We start from the raw sequence: 16,077 nt of genomic DNA on the forward strand, positions 1-16,077 counted from the left end.
TTCCACTTTAGTGGAAATTGATCAGCATAGTTCCTTTGATTGAATCTGCATTTAGATTGAAGTAAATTTTGAAAAACTCAATTGGTCGGGGTAGAACTACAGGTTTGCTTATTTTTTCCCTAATGACTGAATGTTATTTATGGAATTAAGCCTATGCTTGCTTTTTTTAATTCCATAAATTTTACTTGTTTGCATTATAAAACCAAGGGTTGGCTGTACTGTAAAATAGAACATGATTACTTGAAATTTAGAAGGGAATATTATATACATACATATGTGGGGTTTTTTTTTCTTTCTTTTTTGGACTTTTCGAGACAGGGTTTCTCTGTTGCTTTTGGTTCCTGTCCTGGAACTAGCTCTCGTAGACCAGGCTGGCCTCGAACTCACAGAGATCCGCCTGCCTCTGCCTCCCGAGTGCTGGGATTAAAGGCGTGCGCCACCACCGCCCGGCCATACATACATATGTTTAATTCCATGTAAAACAGATGTTTAGTCAGTGTTGCTTGCTTTAATAGGAGAGCCAAAGAATATCCAATTAAGTAGAGTTTTCCCCCAGGAGATTGAGATGAAGTCCGTGTTTCTACGCTGAGTATGCCTTTTAATAGCACACACGCTTGTGTATGGTAACTAATAAAGCCTTGAAAGACTGTGGTAATAATCTTTGTCAGAATTACAGTATTACAGAGTTACTGGTTTCTGTGAGTCTGTGTTGTCTTTGCACTTAACTTGTATTTTATGCCTGTTAATTTTTATAGCAGCCATTAGAGTTGTTAATGATAAATCATCTTTTAGGTTGCTGTTGTGTTAGATTATGACTTTGTCAGATATTATACTACTTAAATTATCCCTAAGAAAACAGTCTTAAGTCAGGCAGTGGTGACACACACCTTTAATCCTGGTACCCGGGAGGCAGAGGCAGGTGGATCTTTGTGAGTTTGAGGCCAGCCTGGTATATACAACAAGTTTCCGAATGGCCAGGCTACAGAGAAACCCTGTCTAGAAAAATAACAAAAAACAAGGGCTTGCTTTTTTAAAGACAGGGTTTCTCTGTGTAACAACCCTAGCTGTCTTGAAACTAGCTGGCCTCGAACTCATAGAGATCCACCTGCCTCTCTTTGCCTCCTGAGTGCTGGGATTAAAAGTATGCACCACTACTAACCAATCAAGGGCTATTTTGCTGCTCATCATGGTGTTTATTGCCAACTGACTAAGATTTCTTAAAGTATATAACTGCTATTTGTGTGACATTTTATGATTTATAGGTCATATGTATTTAATGTTTATAGTAATTGGGCAAAGAAAGTTTGTAGTTTACAAGGAAAGAAATGGAAGTTGACATGGAAAAATAGTTGTTAGTTGGTACAGTTAAACATTAACAGTTAAGACTTGATTTTGTATTTTCTGACTTTATTTTTAGAAGTGATTATCAGAAAAACTTGATTCTATGCATATGTGCATTTTGGTGAATGTTATTCACCAAAGGTCTGAAAAATTTGTTCTCTGATGTAGTGGGGGAATTTTTCCCCAGTTATAAAATTAGCTGCTGACAGCTGGCTGTATTATTTCCATGTAGTTCTGTTTACTAATATACATGTACAAACATAAAAATAGTTTTTTACTGTATTTTATAGAAATGGAACATAATATGCTTCTTGCTTTAACTTGCATTATAAAAATCAATATTCCTTGATATTCTAAGATATTTGATTTTCTTAAATTCAGTTATATACTGGAGCTAACATAAGTTATATACAGAAACTTATTTAATACATGGACTAGATCTAGTCTTGGGATAAAATTTAGGAAGGTGTCTTTGAAAGTTAGTATCACTCTGATTTATTCCTACAACATGAAAAATGTACTTTATCCCCGAAATATTTTAGTTCTAAACTCACTTTAACTCTAAACCTTTTCCGGTGTAATTTGTGAAAAATATCTTCATTTAAAAAGGCAAAATATTTTAAACATAAAATATTGGAGTGGGTTGTGGTTAGCAATTTCTTTTAAAAATGTCTGTGTGTGTGTGTGTGTGTTTGCACATGTGCCCCGCAAGTGGAAGTGTATGGGGAACTTGTATTAATTGGTTCTCACCTTCCATGTGATTCAACAGAACTTTATCTGCTGAGTTGTCTGACTGGCCCTGGTTGGCTGTTTTAAGAAGAAGAGAGAATCGATGATGAAAGTACAATTTACATAAATCCAGTACAGCTTAGTGGGGGAGATTTCAGCTTTCTTCATCATCTTGTTCTAGTGCCTGAGTATTTTTTCACAATTTCACCTTAGCCCAGATTGATTGTTACCAGTTTCAAGTACATTCAAACTTAATGAATCTACATGTCCCAGTAAGATATTACATATTATAATGTATTTTTACTTCATTCTTTTGAAAATGCACTTGCTACTGAGACTCTGTTCCTGTTGTATATTACACAACCTCTCAAACCTTGGGAACATTGAACATAATTGAACATAGAAGCCTTATCTTCTATATCACACTGGTTATTATTACTATTATGAAGACTTGCTTTTATTGTAACATCGTCCCAAACTATCACATATGCTGTGTGGAGACATACTTCTGAACTCTCCTTTGTATTCATGCAACATTCAGCTTCAGAACCAACCAAATATGTCAAAATCTCTTTACCTAAATTCAGACACCGTTCTTTATAGTAGGGCAATGCCTTCTTTAACATAATTTGTTAGTTATTAATGCTCAGATTCTTCAGTGTATATTATAGCTATCTACTGAAGTATAAAAGAAAGGGTATTGAAATAAATAGCTAATATCTTGTTCTTAATTTTTATAGAAACAAATTTCAACCTTGAGTTTAATGAAAACTGTTGATTATGCAATCAAATGACTATGGTTTGTCTCTAATAAACAGGAAAAACAGGAAGGTTCTTTTTCAGTTGCTGTGAAACACTTGTGCTTTGTGTTTAGGAAGAGTCCTCTTTCCCTGGAAATAGAAACAGCATTGAAATCACACATGACTGGGAACTAAGTGTAAATTAATTTTTATAATTGATAGGGTCTATATTTTATAATTTATAAGGATCAAGTGGAGTTTTTATAGATAGCATATTGATTAGGAATTGTTTAATAATGTTTTTGGTGTTACAAAAGGAAATGGTTAAAAGATACTATTATTGTTAAGTGTCTGCCAACCCTTCTGTGTGTCCATAAAAATTGTTCAAAAAATCATAGCGATGTTTGATGTTTTCATTATCTACTGTATAGTTTAAATTTTTTTTAGATTAAAAAATTTTGCTTTAACTATACTCATACGATACACTTATGTGTGTAGTCATATAACCAAGTGTATCTAATAGTGAGTCATAAAAGTTGGTGGGTTTTGTTCAGTAATGAAATTTGGGTAGTGTCAGAGTTCTGGTTTTTCAGACACTTTAGCAGCTGGTTATATATTTCTGATGGGTTTTTCTACCAAAGCTCAGGAGTCTATAGAGAGACTGTGACATCTGGAGAAGACCTCTTACCCCTTCAAACTTATTAGAGCTTGAAAGAAAGAATTTGCTAGGCTTAGTTGCACATTTCTGTTAACTCAGTAGAAGTAGATGCAGGGAAAGCTTGAGTTTCGTGGCCAATTCAGACTATATAATATAGTGACAGCATCTCAGGAACAAAGACAAAAACACTGTCATCGGTGGAAAAAGTCTAACTGCAGTTTTATATGTTGAGATACTCATTATATACCTAAAGAAAGGGCAGAAAATTTTTTTAATTTATTGCCCAGTCATGGCACTTTAAGAATGTATTTTGTACTTCCATTTTAATGTAATTTTTAAGGTCATAATTAAAAGGAGTAAAATTTATTCTTATATAAAACAAACTTTTTCCTCCTTTCTAAACACCCTGGGATTAAAAGTTGCCCCTGTTGACTCAGGTGGCACATGCCTGCAGTCTAAACATTTGCTGGGCTGAGGCAGGAGGATTGCACATTTAAAGCAAGCTTTGACACCTTATCTCTAAAACAGAATAAAAGCAAAAAACCCGGTTGCCCAGGTGTTCATATCCCATTGTTTGATGTGACTTAAGAATATTAAAGTAATGAATTTCTCTCTCGCATGCAACGCCCCCCAGTTTTTTCCATTTTCATTTATTTATAGTAGGTGTGTGTCTGCATGAGTGTGCGGTACATATGTGGAAGTCAGAGGACAGCTTTTGGAAGTTGATTCCTTCTACGATGTAGCGTCTTGAGTTTTATGATAATCAGATTTTCAGCAAAGTTGAATAGAGTTGCATTATGTTGATTAGCATGAATTTTTCCAAATGTTTAAGAGGGTGTTTTAGGCTTAAGCCACTCCTAGGATTATGCAATTTTGAATGAAAAACAGTGAGGAAGATGTAATAGGTATAAAGTTGTCTTCATTTCTCAGGATGTGAGCTGGTGGGTAAAAATAGTTACACAGAATTAAAATCCAAGAATAACTACATTTATAGTCATACCTAGACACCTTGTTCCTTATGGTTGTATTTTAAGCCTTTGCAATAAGATTACCTAAGGTATACATTCTGGGTGGCTAAATAAATCTTAACTGCTTAAAGTAACTCTGGAACTAAATAATAGCCAATTGTTGAAACATAGAAAACTTTGCCTTTTCTTTCAGGGAAGTCGGGATAACATGAGTATTGTATTAGTTTGCTTTTCAAACGCCCCCAAGGTCTCAGATGAAGCAGTGAAGAGAGATTCAGAGCTGGATGAACACTTGGAGTCTCGGGTTGAAGGTAAGGTGTTTTTTTGTTTTGTTTTGTTTTGTTTTTTTCCCCAGTTCAGAAGGAAAGAAAGAATAATCTCCATTATTAGATGATTCTTTTAAATTTTTCTCAGTATTTAAATTTTCTCAGTATATTAAAATGTACTTCAAAAATAAATATCCATCTGCCTAAGATATGCTGTCTTAGATTAGTATCAATGTAAGGAGAAAGGGGTTTCTCCCTCTTTGAAAGATGTTTTAGGGTGGAGGTCAGTGTACAATTTCTTAATGCAGTTGCCAGGTAGTAGTGGTGATTTGGAACAAAATGATACTTGTAGAAGGAATGAAAATTGATTGATAATGTACCAGACTGCAGTGGTTTTTATTTGGGGAGATTAGTCTCCATGTGACTTGTGGCAGTGTTACTGGCATATGAGTTTGAGATCAGGGCACCACTTTACATCTTAATGCTCAAGACTATACCACAACAAAAATTGCCTGGTCCAAAACATTAGCAGTGGCATCTATCTTTCCTGACACTAAAAATGCCTGAGATCAACAATTTAAAGAAGAAAAGATGTATTTTAGTTTAGTAAGTGTTTTGGCCCATCGAACCCAAATGAAGCAAGGAAGTAGGAACATCCATCGTTGACTAAGCGGGCAGGGATGCTGGTGTACCAAGGGGAAGATTTATCCTTCTAAAGTGACCTGCTTTCTCCAGCTAGGCATCACTTTGTGATAATCCACTCACTTCTTAGTCGATTGGATCCTTATAATTCAGTCAGCTTTTAATAGTGTCTCCAGCCAGGGACTAAGCCTTCAGCAGTCTTGTACCAGTAAACATCTTGCATGTAGGAGTGTAAAGCAGTGTGACTAAGTGAAGGATTTAAAAAGTAACAGTGATGTTTCAACTAAAAGATGAATAGGATTGGCAGCAAAAGCGGTCAGGAGTCTGAAGACCTGGTTACAGGCAGTTTTTTTAGAAGTAAGGGAGTCGTGGTGGAATTAAAGGGGAAGAGATGGATTCTAAGGACAAAGCCAGAATCTTATTGAGGCTTGGTAAAGGTTGTTATTTTGTATCTTGAGAGGCTGCTTAGGACACTGTTTTTTTTGTTTGTTTGTTTTTTTTAATTTTCGAGACAGAGTTTCTCCATAGCTTTTGGTTCCTGTCCTGGAACTAGCTCTTGTAGACCAGGCTGGCCTCGAACTCACAGAGATCCACCTGCCTCTGCCTCCCGAGTGCTGGGATTAAAGGCGTGCGCCACCACCGCCCGGCTGGGACACTGGTTTCTTATGTTAAAGGTAGTACCCACATAAAGGCACATATAGTTAAGATAGATAAAATAGGCTGGAGAGATGGCTCTTGCAGTTAAGAGCACTTGCTGTTCTTACAGAGGATCTGGGTTCAACTTCCAGTACCCATGTGGTAACTTACAGCTTCCAGTAGCTCCAGTTCCAGGGAATCTGGCACACATGTGGACAGTAGGCATACATGTGGTGCACATACAGACATGCAGATGCAGGCAAGATACTCATGCATGTACGATAAAAATCTTTTTCGTGGGGCACGGTTGAGACAGGTTTTCCTCCGTAGCCCTGGGTGTCCTGACACTCTCTGTAGATCAGTCTGGCCTCCGATTCACAGAGATCCACCTTCCTTTGCCTCTCAAATGCTGGTATTAAAGGTGTGCGCCAGCACTGCCCAGCTACAATAAAAGTCTTTAAAAATGAAATTTAAAGATTCTTTTTAAAGTGATTTACTGGAGCTAGGAGTGTCACTCAGTGCTATAGTGCTTACCGTATGTGGATAGCTTGGTTAGATCATTGTCTCTGATGAAAAAGAGGCTTTCTTAGACTGTGATCCCATCACTGGGAACAGAGGCAGGAGGATTTATCTGGAGTTTGAGGACAGACTGGGCTATATAAGCAAGACTGTCTTGGGGTGGAGCGGGGAGGGGAGGAGGTTGGAGTGGGATTGAGAGAATGGGGTCAGCAGTTACAGCATTTGCTGCACAAAGGGCAAGCATGAAAATGGAGTTCAGCTGAGGCTGGGCTGGTGTGTCAGCCCACCAGAAGAGGACAGGGACCTCACATACAAGTTAGATATCTGCTGGCTCTGGGCTCAACCTCTCCACCTGCTCTCACCCCTACCATTCCCTCCTAAAACCACAGAGTCTTCATTTTAGATACATGCCTCCACACATATAAACATGCACATGTATGCATACACACATTTTTCTTTTTTGTAAGTTACATATAAAAATGAAGAACGTACAGTTGTTTTGCAAGTACTATGATTCGTTTTCTTTAAATTGCTATAGAACATAAGTATTTAAGAATAAATATATAAAAATGCTTTAAAATTTCCTTTTTCTCAGGATTGTTATGCAACCATTGTTTTTGTTTGCCTATAATGACTTTAGACGGTCTCACTGTAACTGCTTTCACTAACTCTGGCTGAGCTTGAACTCATTTTGTAGCCCAGGCCACTCTAATTCTCTTGCCTCTGCCTCTTGACTGTTGGGATTTCAGACATGTGCCACAGTGCTCAGCTTACCTTTTGCAGCTTATATTATTTTCACATAAAATCAAGAAAATTCTCAGCTGGAAAAATTGCTTATTTGGTTAAGTGCCTATCACAAAAGCATAAGGATGTGAGTTCAGATCCCCAGCACCCATGTAAAAGTCAGTTGTGGTGCTGTATCCCCAGCAGTAGAGGGACAGATGACAAAGCTGTAGGTCCACTGAGAGGTAGAGAGTAATCAAGGAGGAAACTGGACACTGACCTTTAGCTGCCGTATGCCATGCACATATGCTACAGTGTTCGTTCATGAGTTACTATGTTTGTGAGAATTATTTTTATTGGGTATAAACCATTTCATTGACTGTATCATTGACATTTTTGCGCCCCCCCCCCCCCACCTTCCCATGCAACAACCTTGGCTGTCCTGGACCTCTTATCTGTAAATCAGGCTGGCCTTGAACTCACAGGGATCTGCCTGCCTCTGCCTCCCCAAGAGCTGTCCTTAAAGCCGCATGTTGCCACTGCCTCGCTGCTGACGTTTTTTTTTTCTGCCCTCTTATTGAACATTTAGTTCTAATTTGTATTTTATGAAAATATCTTAGGGTGAACATGTGTATGTCAATGACTTTTTATGTCCTGTTCCTAAATTTACAGAAATTATGGAGAAGTCTGGGGAGGAAGGAATGCCTGATCTTGCCCATGTTATGCGCATTTTGTCTGCAGAAAACATCCCAAATTTACCTCCTGGAGGAGGACTTGCTGGCAAGTAAGTAGAACAAAAAGAGCTAATTTTAAATTTATTTTAAATTAGTAATTAAATCATTTTGACTAAAAAAATCAGAAGTAGATCACTTATATAAAGGTGAAATACTTCATCTGAAAAGATGGACTGTATGCAGGGATGGGGTTGGGCATTCTTCATGTGTCAGCACAAGCTTGGCAAAATTGGTTCTCTCCTGACATCATGTGAGCTCCAACTCCTGAACTCACATCACCAGGCTTGGTAGAGAACACTTTTATACCCACTGAGCCTGAGCCATCTCACCAGCCCAGGAGTTTTTTTTGTTTTGTTTTTTTTTTTTAAGAAATATATTCTTTGAAGACAAGTTTTTTGCTTAATAAGAACGAACAGAGTTTATAAAATCAAAAATTATGAGTGACTGGGTTGGTGGCACATGCCTTTAATCTCAGCAGCGCTTTACTCCTAGAGGCTGAGGCGGGCAGATCTCTGAGTTCAAGGCCAGCCTGGTCTAAAGAAAGTTCCAGGACAGTCAAGACTACATGATCTTAAAATTATACATAATAAAAACATATCTTTTTAGGCGCAATGTTATTGAAGCTGTTTATAGTAGACTGAATCCACACAGAGACAGTGATGGGGTAAGTTGTAGTTTATTTCTTGATGATTTAAAGTAGTTTTATAATATAAATGTTAAATATGACTAGTTCACATAGTGATGTTTATGTAATAACTGACTGCTGTTTGCCCTTTTAAGGAGTCACTTGAAGTTTTAGAAAATGTATTAGAGACATAAACACTGGTTTGTAGATAGCTTTGTTGTTAGTTTAGCTTTTCAGGAAACCTTTTTTGTTTGGCTATCTCTGTTTTCTTCCTTTGTCTGCCTTTCTTCGTCTTCCTCTCTCATGCCTTCATTTTGAGGCAAGAATGTGCTTTCAAATAACTAATACTTTTCAGCTACCAGCAGCAGAGGTTAGTAAGTTACTCTCTCAGTGCCCGTGTGTGTCCCGGTGAGATTGTGACGCTCTTTTGCACAGTAGTCATGCATTGTGGCTGTGTGAATGAAGAGCTGAGCTCCATTCCTTCACCTCTTACCCCGCTGACCCTGAAATGATGAGCTGTAGCTTGCCCCTTTACATACCTTTTAATACTCAGGCAGAAGAGGAAACAATCCCCCTGATTTTAGTTGGACCTAGCTTTAAAGCTAATCAGATATATTTTGTGATTGGCTTTCAAGTTTGGGGGTATCTAAAAATAAACAATATGTTTTAATATGTATATTTCAAAGCTTTAAGGGAGCCATACTTGGCTAAGAAATTTCTTGAGAAGAAATAGACTCACCACCTATATTTGCAGGCTCAGTTGACTTGGTAGATAGAGTAGCCAGTACATAGAATTTTTTTCCATTGCATCATTTTCCTAGGATTCATTATTGCATAAGTACAATTTCTTAATAAGTATAATATCAAGTGTAGTAGCATGATGACACCTTTAATCCCAGCACTCAGGAGGCAGAGGAAGGTGGATCTCTGTGAGTTCGAGGCCAGCCAGAGGTTGGCTCTATGTCCAAACAAAACCAAAACAAGTCATAATAAAATGTTTCCCTGTTAATGAAGTTTCAGTGAGTTGAATAAAATTGACATTGCTTTAACAACACTTACTCTATTGTAGTGACTCTTATTCTTTCTTTTGTAACCTGTTCCTACTTCAAAGTATTAAAGAATTAGATTCATAACTTTGAGCCTTAATATAAAAATACAGATGTGAAAACTTGAGGGAAAGTTGAGACAGATATGTAAAGAATGTTGACAACTTAAAAGTTTGCTGTACATCTGAAAGATGACAGCTATGTTGTAGCATCACTGCTGTCAGCAATAATCCTTCAGAATGTGGTCAGTCACTGTTAGCTGTGGACACGCTCCCATTTCCTCAGGTATTTCAGAATGTGGTCGGTCACTGTTAGCTGTGGACACGCTCCCATTTCCTCAGGTATTTCAGAATGTAGCTTTGGTGAGCAATCCTTTAAAAATACGACAGCCTGCTGAATTTCCTAATTTCTCAAGAAGTCTTTTTACTCCAAACACAATTTGAAAATGCTTACTATCTCTACATTTTTTAACATATAGCAGAGGTGACTTGAATTTTTTAAAGAGTAAACGATTACACATGATAGCTACTTCAAAGTGAATAAGTAAGCCACAGAACCTTGAGATTAAGGGTAAAATATTTGCCTTTAGTAAGGTTCTGTATGGCTGCATAGATTGAGGATTACATGATTATGTATAAGCTTTCCATTGATCTTAACAAATTAAACCCTGTCGGACAAACAGTGAATTGATGGAGGGAGAAACATTATCTTATACATCTGTTCATACTGTTTACCTTATACTTACACTCATATAAGTAAATAAAAAAGGTATGTCTTGTAGTTTATAAAAAAGGCACAATACAGAATTTGATAGGCTGGGGCTGTAACCCTGGGGGAGAACATTTGCTTAGTACATGTTAGGCTCTAAGTTCAGTGCCCAGCACCCAAATAATTTGATAAGGGGATATAAATATATATCCATCTGAAGAGACAAGATGAGGAAGGTGGCATTTCTAATGGAGGAGAAAGACAGGGTCAAAGTGTAAGGTTTTGGGGGATGGAGGCAGTAGTTGGTGTGGTGTTTGTGGCTCTGACTTGCTAGAATAAAGAACAGCTATGGTGAGAAATAATGAAAATGGTTTCAGAGCTATTATCAAGACAGTGGCCTTGTGAATTGTCAAGTGAAGAACCATACTATTTATTAGGATTCAAGTATGATAGACTAAAACCATACCTGTAAACACTCCATTCCCTGCTGGGGATTGAATTTAGGACCTTATACATGCTAGGCACATATTCTAACCCTGAGCCCTGGTCCATCTGTGGCAGTTCTGTCACTTTAACATTTATAGTAGTAAATGGTAGATGCTAGAAGTCAAATAGTTGTGAAATAACTGTACAGATCAAATAATGAGTCTAAATTCATTCTTAGTAGATACTAGATTAGAGAAATCTACTCTTTCACTATAAAAGTTGACTTTGCAGACTAGCATCCTGTTTTGGAAAGCATTATCATACTCTTTCAGAATAGTGCACACCTATGTTGAGCAAGTAGCCACTGAGAGACATGTACTGGAAAAGCAGAGAAGCAAAGGAATGATGGACATCTAAGTAAGCATTTAATTACTTCCTAGTTCTGAAACTGATGAATTCCAGTCAGCAGATTGACACAGTTTTGAGCCCTCCACAGACAGATAGAGAAACTGTGTTGACAGGAGACGGAGGAGCAAGAGTGTGGTAGAAATTCAGAAGAGAGTATTCAAAATTATTTTAAAGGGGAAGGTTTTTTTTTTATTTAGGATATTAAAAAATTGGAGTTAAAGTTATTCACAGTTAAGACAGGTTTTTAACTTACAAATAATTGCTTTCTACCAGATAGAATTGTTCCTTTTCTAAATACTTTTAAATAGTACCATTAGAAATCAGCATTCATTCATTTTTTTCTATATTTAGGGCTGTTTGGTTTGTTTGTTTCTATACTTGTTTGTTTGCATCAAGGTCTCCTGTAGCCCAGGCTGGCCTCAGATGTTTAGTTCAGGCCACGCTTGAACTCCTGATCTTTCTACCTGCCCCCTTCAAGTGCTAGGACTATAGGCATGTACAACCATACCTTATTCTTACATTTTTCCTTATGTTTTATGTTTAAAATAAAAAATTGAGATAACTAAAAAATTGTGATAGTGAGTATATGCTGAAAAGTCCAGTTGGATATCAGCCAGAGATTTAATAATTTAAAGATACCCCGAAAGCTTGAGGAGGGCTTAAATGACTCTTAGGTTGTTTGCTAGCAGTGTTCTTTTAGTTCAGAGTTTTAGGGCATCTTCAGTCTTACTAGTACAAACAGTACTGATGAGTTCCTCACTGAAAAACAAAAAGTTGTCAAAGACTCTTTTCAGGGACTGTTGAGCAAGGGGTCCACAAATACCCAGACAGTTTTGAAAATGTCCATGTGTGTATTCTTTATTAACAAATTTATCTGTGATTTTCTTTAGTTTTTTAAAGCCCCCCCCCCCCAAGAGTAATTGCCTAAAGGATTTTGGCCATTATACCATAACATCTGGGAGCAAAACTATGTTTTGCCGTAAGTTGTTCTTAATGTAGCCAGGCCTGTGGTTACACCCTTCCTCTTTTTCTAAAATGTTGATTATGAGATCTGGGACTTAGTCTTGTTTATTTTGGCTCTAACCCCAGCACCCATAGCAGTCAGTAAAGAAAAGATCAGTACAGGCTTGTTAGGAGGGGTAGATGTAGATCAGCTGTAGATGCAAACCCCTAAACTCAGTCTCCAGCATAATAAGTAAATAGTAAATAATGCAAACCCTTCTTGACTAGGACAGAGTCTTGTTCATGTTGAATATTTGGTCTAGTATTCTTTAAAAAACCTTGAAAAGTGAGTCTGGATAAATGACTTAATTGGTTTACCACAAGAGTCTGAGGACCTAAGTTTGATTCATGGGATGGATGGACATTAAAAATGGAGTGGAGGTAGAGACCAGAGCATTCCTGGAGCTTGCTAGCCAATCAGTGAGCTTCATGTTCACTGAGAGATGAAAAGGCTTGCATGCAAGTAGGGGGCAGAGTCCAGTATCTTCCTCAGTCATGTACATGCACAGATACAAAAAAAAAAAACCCAAAAAACCCCAAACCATAAATACTGAGATAATAATTGCTAGGTGGGTAGCTTAGTTGATAAAGTGATTGTCGCGGAAGCAGGAAGACCTGAGTTTAACCCCCAAAATCCATGTAAAAGTCCAGGCATGTGGTATTTGCTTGTAACCCAGCCCTGGGGAGCTGGAGATGAGATGACTGCATCGCACTGGCCTACAGCCTAGCATAACCTGTGATCCTCGGTCCAGGTAACACACTTTCTTAGATACAGTGACGTCATCTGAGGGATGACACCAGAAGTTCACCTCCGTCCTGCTCACACCTGCAACAAAAGCTTGCTGGGCTGGAGAGATAGTTTGGCTGTTAAAGGCGAGACTTAACCCTCAGAGATGGCTAGTGACGTGATAGTCTAGATTTTTTGTATATTGGCATGTGATGTGTGTTCTTGTTGATGTGGGTATGTGCAGTTATGCATGCATATGTGAACATGGCTGCAGGCTAGGTAACTTTCCACAGTTGCTCTCCACCTTCACTGAACCTGAAGCTTATTAATTTGGCCTAGATTAGCTGACCAGCGAACTTCAGGGAGTGTGTGTGTGTGTGTGTGTGTGTGTGTGTGTGTGTGTGTAGGGAGAGAGGGAGGATAATGAATGAATGAGAATGTAGGCATGTAGAAGTCAGTGTGTCCTCAGGTGTCCATGCTTGCATTCCATGTTTGAGACAAACTCTTATTTATTTCTACTCTGTGTATGCTACACCAGGTGGCCTGTAAGCTTCCAGCAATTCTCCTATCTTTGCCTTCTATCTCCCTAGGTACACTGGTATTATAGTCTTGTGCTTTTATGTCGGTTCTGGGGATCATAATTCAGGATGACAGGCTCTGCAGCAAGTGTTTTTACCTAACACTGAGCCATCTCAGCAGCCTACTAGTTAATCTTTTCAACGCTAAGTTTCATTGCCCTATTTGTTCTTTACTTGATTTACTTTATATTCTTACGTTTTATTTGGTATTGCTATGGGGGGTTGTGTATGAATGTGTTATGTGTGTGGAATTCTAGAGGAGGCTGTCAGGTGGCCTGCTGTCGCTCCCCCACTTTATTCCTTTGAAACAGGGTTTCTTAATGAACCCAGCACCAGGTTGGTAGACAGCAAGCCTCAGTGATTCTCCTGTCTCACAGCAGTGGGGTTATAGGCATGCACACAGCCACACCCATCTCTTCTGTGCATTATGGGGTCTGAATTCGGGTCCTCAGGCTTGAGCAGCTAGTGCCAAGGATGTGTTTTGTATAAATTACTTGATTGTTAAACTATGTTGATCTAGATGACAGAGCCATTAAGGGAAGTTAATTCTTGTGGTCACTGTGTCTTAAATTTTTTGCATAAAGTTTTTATAAAGATTTATTTACTGTTATGCATGCAAGTGTTTTTGTCTGTATATTAAGTGTACAATGAGATGCAGTGTCTGAAGACAGAACTGGGGGTCAGAGCCTCTGAAACTGGAGCTGCAGATGGTTGTGAGCTGTGTGTAGGTGCTAGGAACTTAATCCCTCTGTGGGAGCAGTAGTCACTTTTAACTGCTGAGCCATCCCTTCAGATTCCTGTAAATGATACTTTTTTTTTTTAATTTAAACCATGGCCATTTTACTTGTATGCATGTCTTTGTCCACATGTATGCCTGGTACCTGAGGAAGCCAAAGAAGACAGATACAGATGTTTTGAGCTATCATATGGATGTTAGGAATCTAACCCAGGTCCTTTGGAAGAGGGGAAGAGCAGCCAGTTCTCTTTAACTGCTGAGCTATCTCTTCAGCCTCTTAAACATCCATTCTAAATAAGTATCTAGATACATGGGACATATCTCATGCAAAACTTTTAATTCACAATAATGCATTCATTGGAGCATTCAGATTGATGTTAGTATCTTGTCACAGGCCTGAACTCTGCACCTCATTAATACAAAGGACAGATCTCTTCATGTATAGAGTGTCAGTTAAACAGTATTATTTCAGAGAGTGCCTGTGAAGATGAAATGACCTTGTAAAGTTCTTAGCACAGATGTTGGATTTTCCCTCCTGAGTGGTGTCAATGATATAGAAAAGAGTATGAAAAAAATGTGCCTGCAAGATAGAGTTAATTACTATAATAGGTACATTATAGCTGTACTCTGTGAACTTTAAAGTTCAAGTAAAGAAAGCACAACCTAGTTAATAGCGTCTTGTGATATGAGCAAGAGAGTTCCATACTAGTATTTTGAGAGCTATAATTGCTGGGGAAGATTTTTTTAGTTGCCCATCACCTATTCCAAACAATGGGAAAATACAATTTCCTATAAAGTAAAATGACTTTTAAATATGGTTAAATTTTTAAAAATATGGTCATTTTAGTGTAATGATGTTGTGATGCCAGACATTATAAATAGTCCCTTTTTTTATTTCATGGTTTGGTTTAGTTAATTTTTAAGAGATGAATTACTCCTTTTCAAGGCAGGGTTGGTGTAGGCCTTTAATTCTAACACTCAGAAGGCAGAGGCAAGTGGTTCTCTGAGTTTGAAGCCAGTCTGGTCTACAGAGTGAGTTCCAGGACAGCCAGGGCTACACAAACCCTGTTTTGAAAAGACAAAGGGGGCGGGGGAGTAACTACTCTTGTAAAGCTGCCACTACTGTATTGGCAGATTGTTTTTAGTGTAAAGGACGTACGATAACTCACCACAATGGACTCACATAACAGCCTTACTCCAGTCCAACTTGAAGTAGGTTTAGTAGGCCATGACTATATGTCAGAGTTACAAAGTAGGTTATAAAATACTTAGAGCCTCTGCTTCTCTGTGTCTTGAAATAGAGCTTTGGTGTCTCTATAATTTAAAGGCCTTGTGCGTGATTGTAGAGTAAAGTCTGGCTAGTTACTCTTCGTGTATGTCATTGCCCATTTGAAGTAGGTATTGATGTCCTACAATTTATTTTTAAAATAATAGGGAAGCCTTTTGTTTATTACAGATGGAGGGGCGGGCTTTTGATGCACCTTTAAATGGAACATTTCTTTTTTGAAGATCAGATTAAAACTGACAGTGATTGGAAACGCAGTTACCTCAATCATAGCTCTTCCTGAATGCAGTCAGATGAGGAGCCTGAGGGGAGTACATCTTTTAGCAGTAGAAGGGTAAAGGGAAATATGTAAGAAAATCTTAGCAGAGAACTTATTCTGCAGAAGTAGTTAATTTGATAGTTAATAATATGCATATAGAAAATATAGGAAATTGAAAGAAAGCATAATCCACCACCCTTTATGCTGTGCCATTGTATCATCATGTTTATCTTTCTAAGCACTTTATTTTATTTCATGAAAATGGGTGCTTTGCTGCATATATGTCTGCATTACTTATGTTCCTGGTGCCCAGGGAACCGA

The 16,077-nt window shown here is 38.0% G+C and overlaps 1 protein-coding gene across 10 annotated transcripts in view; it reads left to right on the forward strand.

Annotated features, from left to right (window-relative positions):
* Ppm1b (protein phosphatase, Mg2+/Mn2+ dependent 1B) overlaps positions 1–16,077 on the forward strand; it is a 58,853-nt gene that overhangs the window by 30,779 nt on the left and 11,997 nt on the right. For 7 of the 10 annotated variants that reach the window (XM_075955264.1, XM_075955259.1, XM_075955267.1 and 4 more), the window contains 3 exons: positions 4,630–4,747; positions 7,895–8,006; positions 8,563–8,620. In XM_075955264.1, the coding sequence (XP_075811379.1) occupies positions 4,630–4,747; positions 7,895–8,006; positions 8,563–8,620 (288 nt within the window). The remainder of the gene's footprint in view (positions 1–4,629; positions 4,748–7,894; positions 8,007–8,562; positions 8,621–16,077) is intronic. The other 3 variants (XM_075955266.1, XM_075955260.1, XM_075955265.1) reach the window with 1 other exon arrangement.

Source organism: Microtus pennsylvanicus, chromosome 21, assembly GCF_037038515.1.
Source record: "Microtus pennsylvanicus isolate mMicPen1 chromosome 21, mMicPen1.hap1, whole genome shotgun sequence".
NCBI classification, from domain to species: Eukaryota; Metazoa; Chordata; class Mammalia; order Rodentia; family Cricetidae; genus Microtus; species Microtus pennsylvanicus.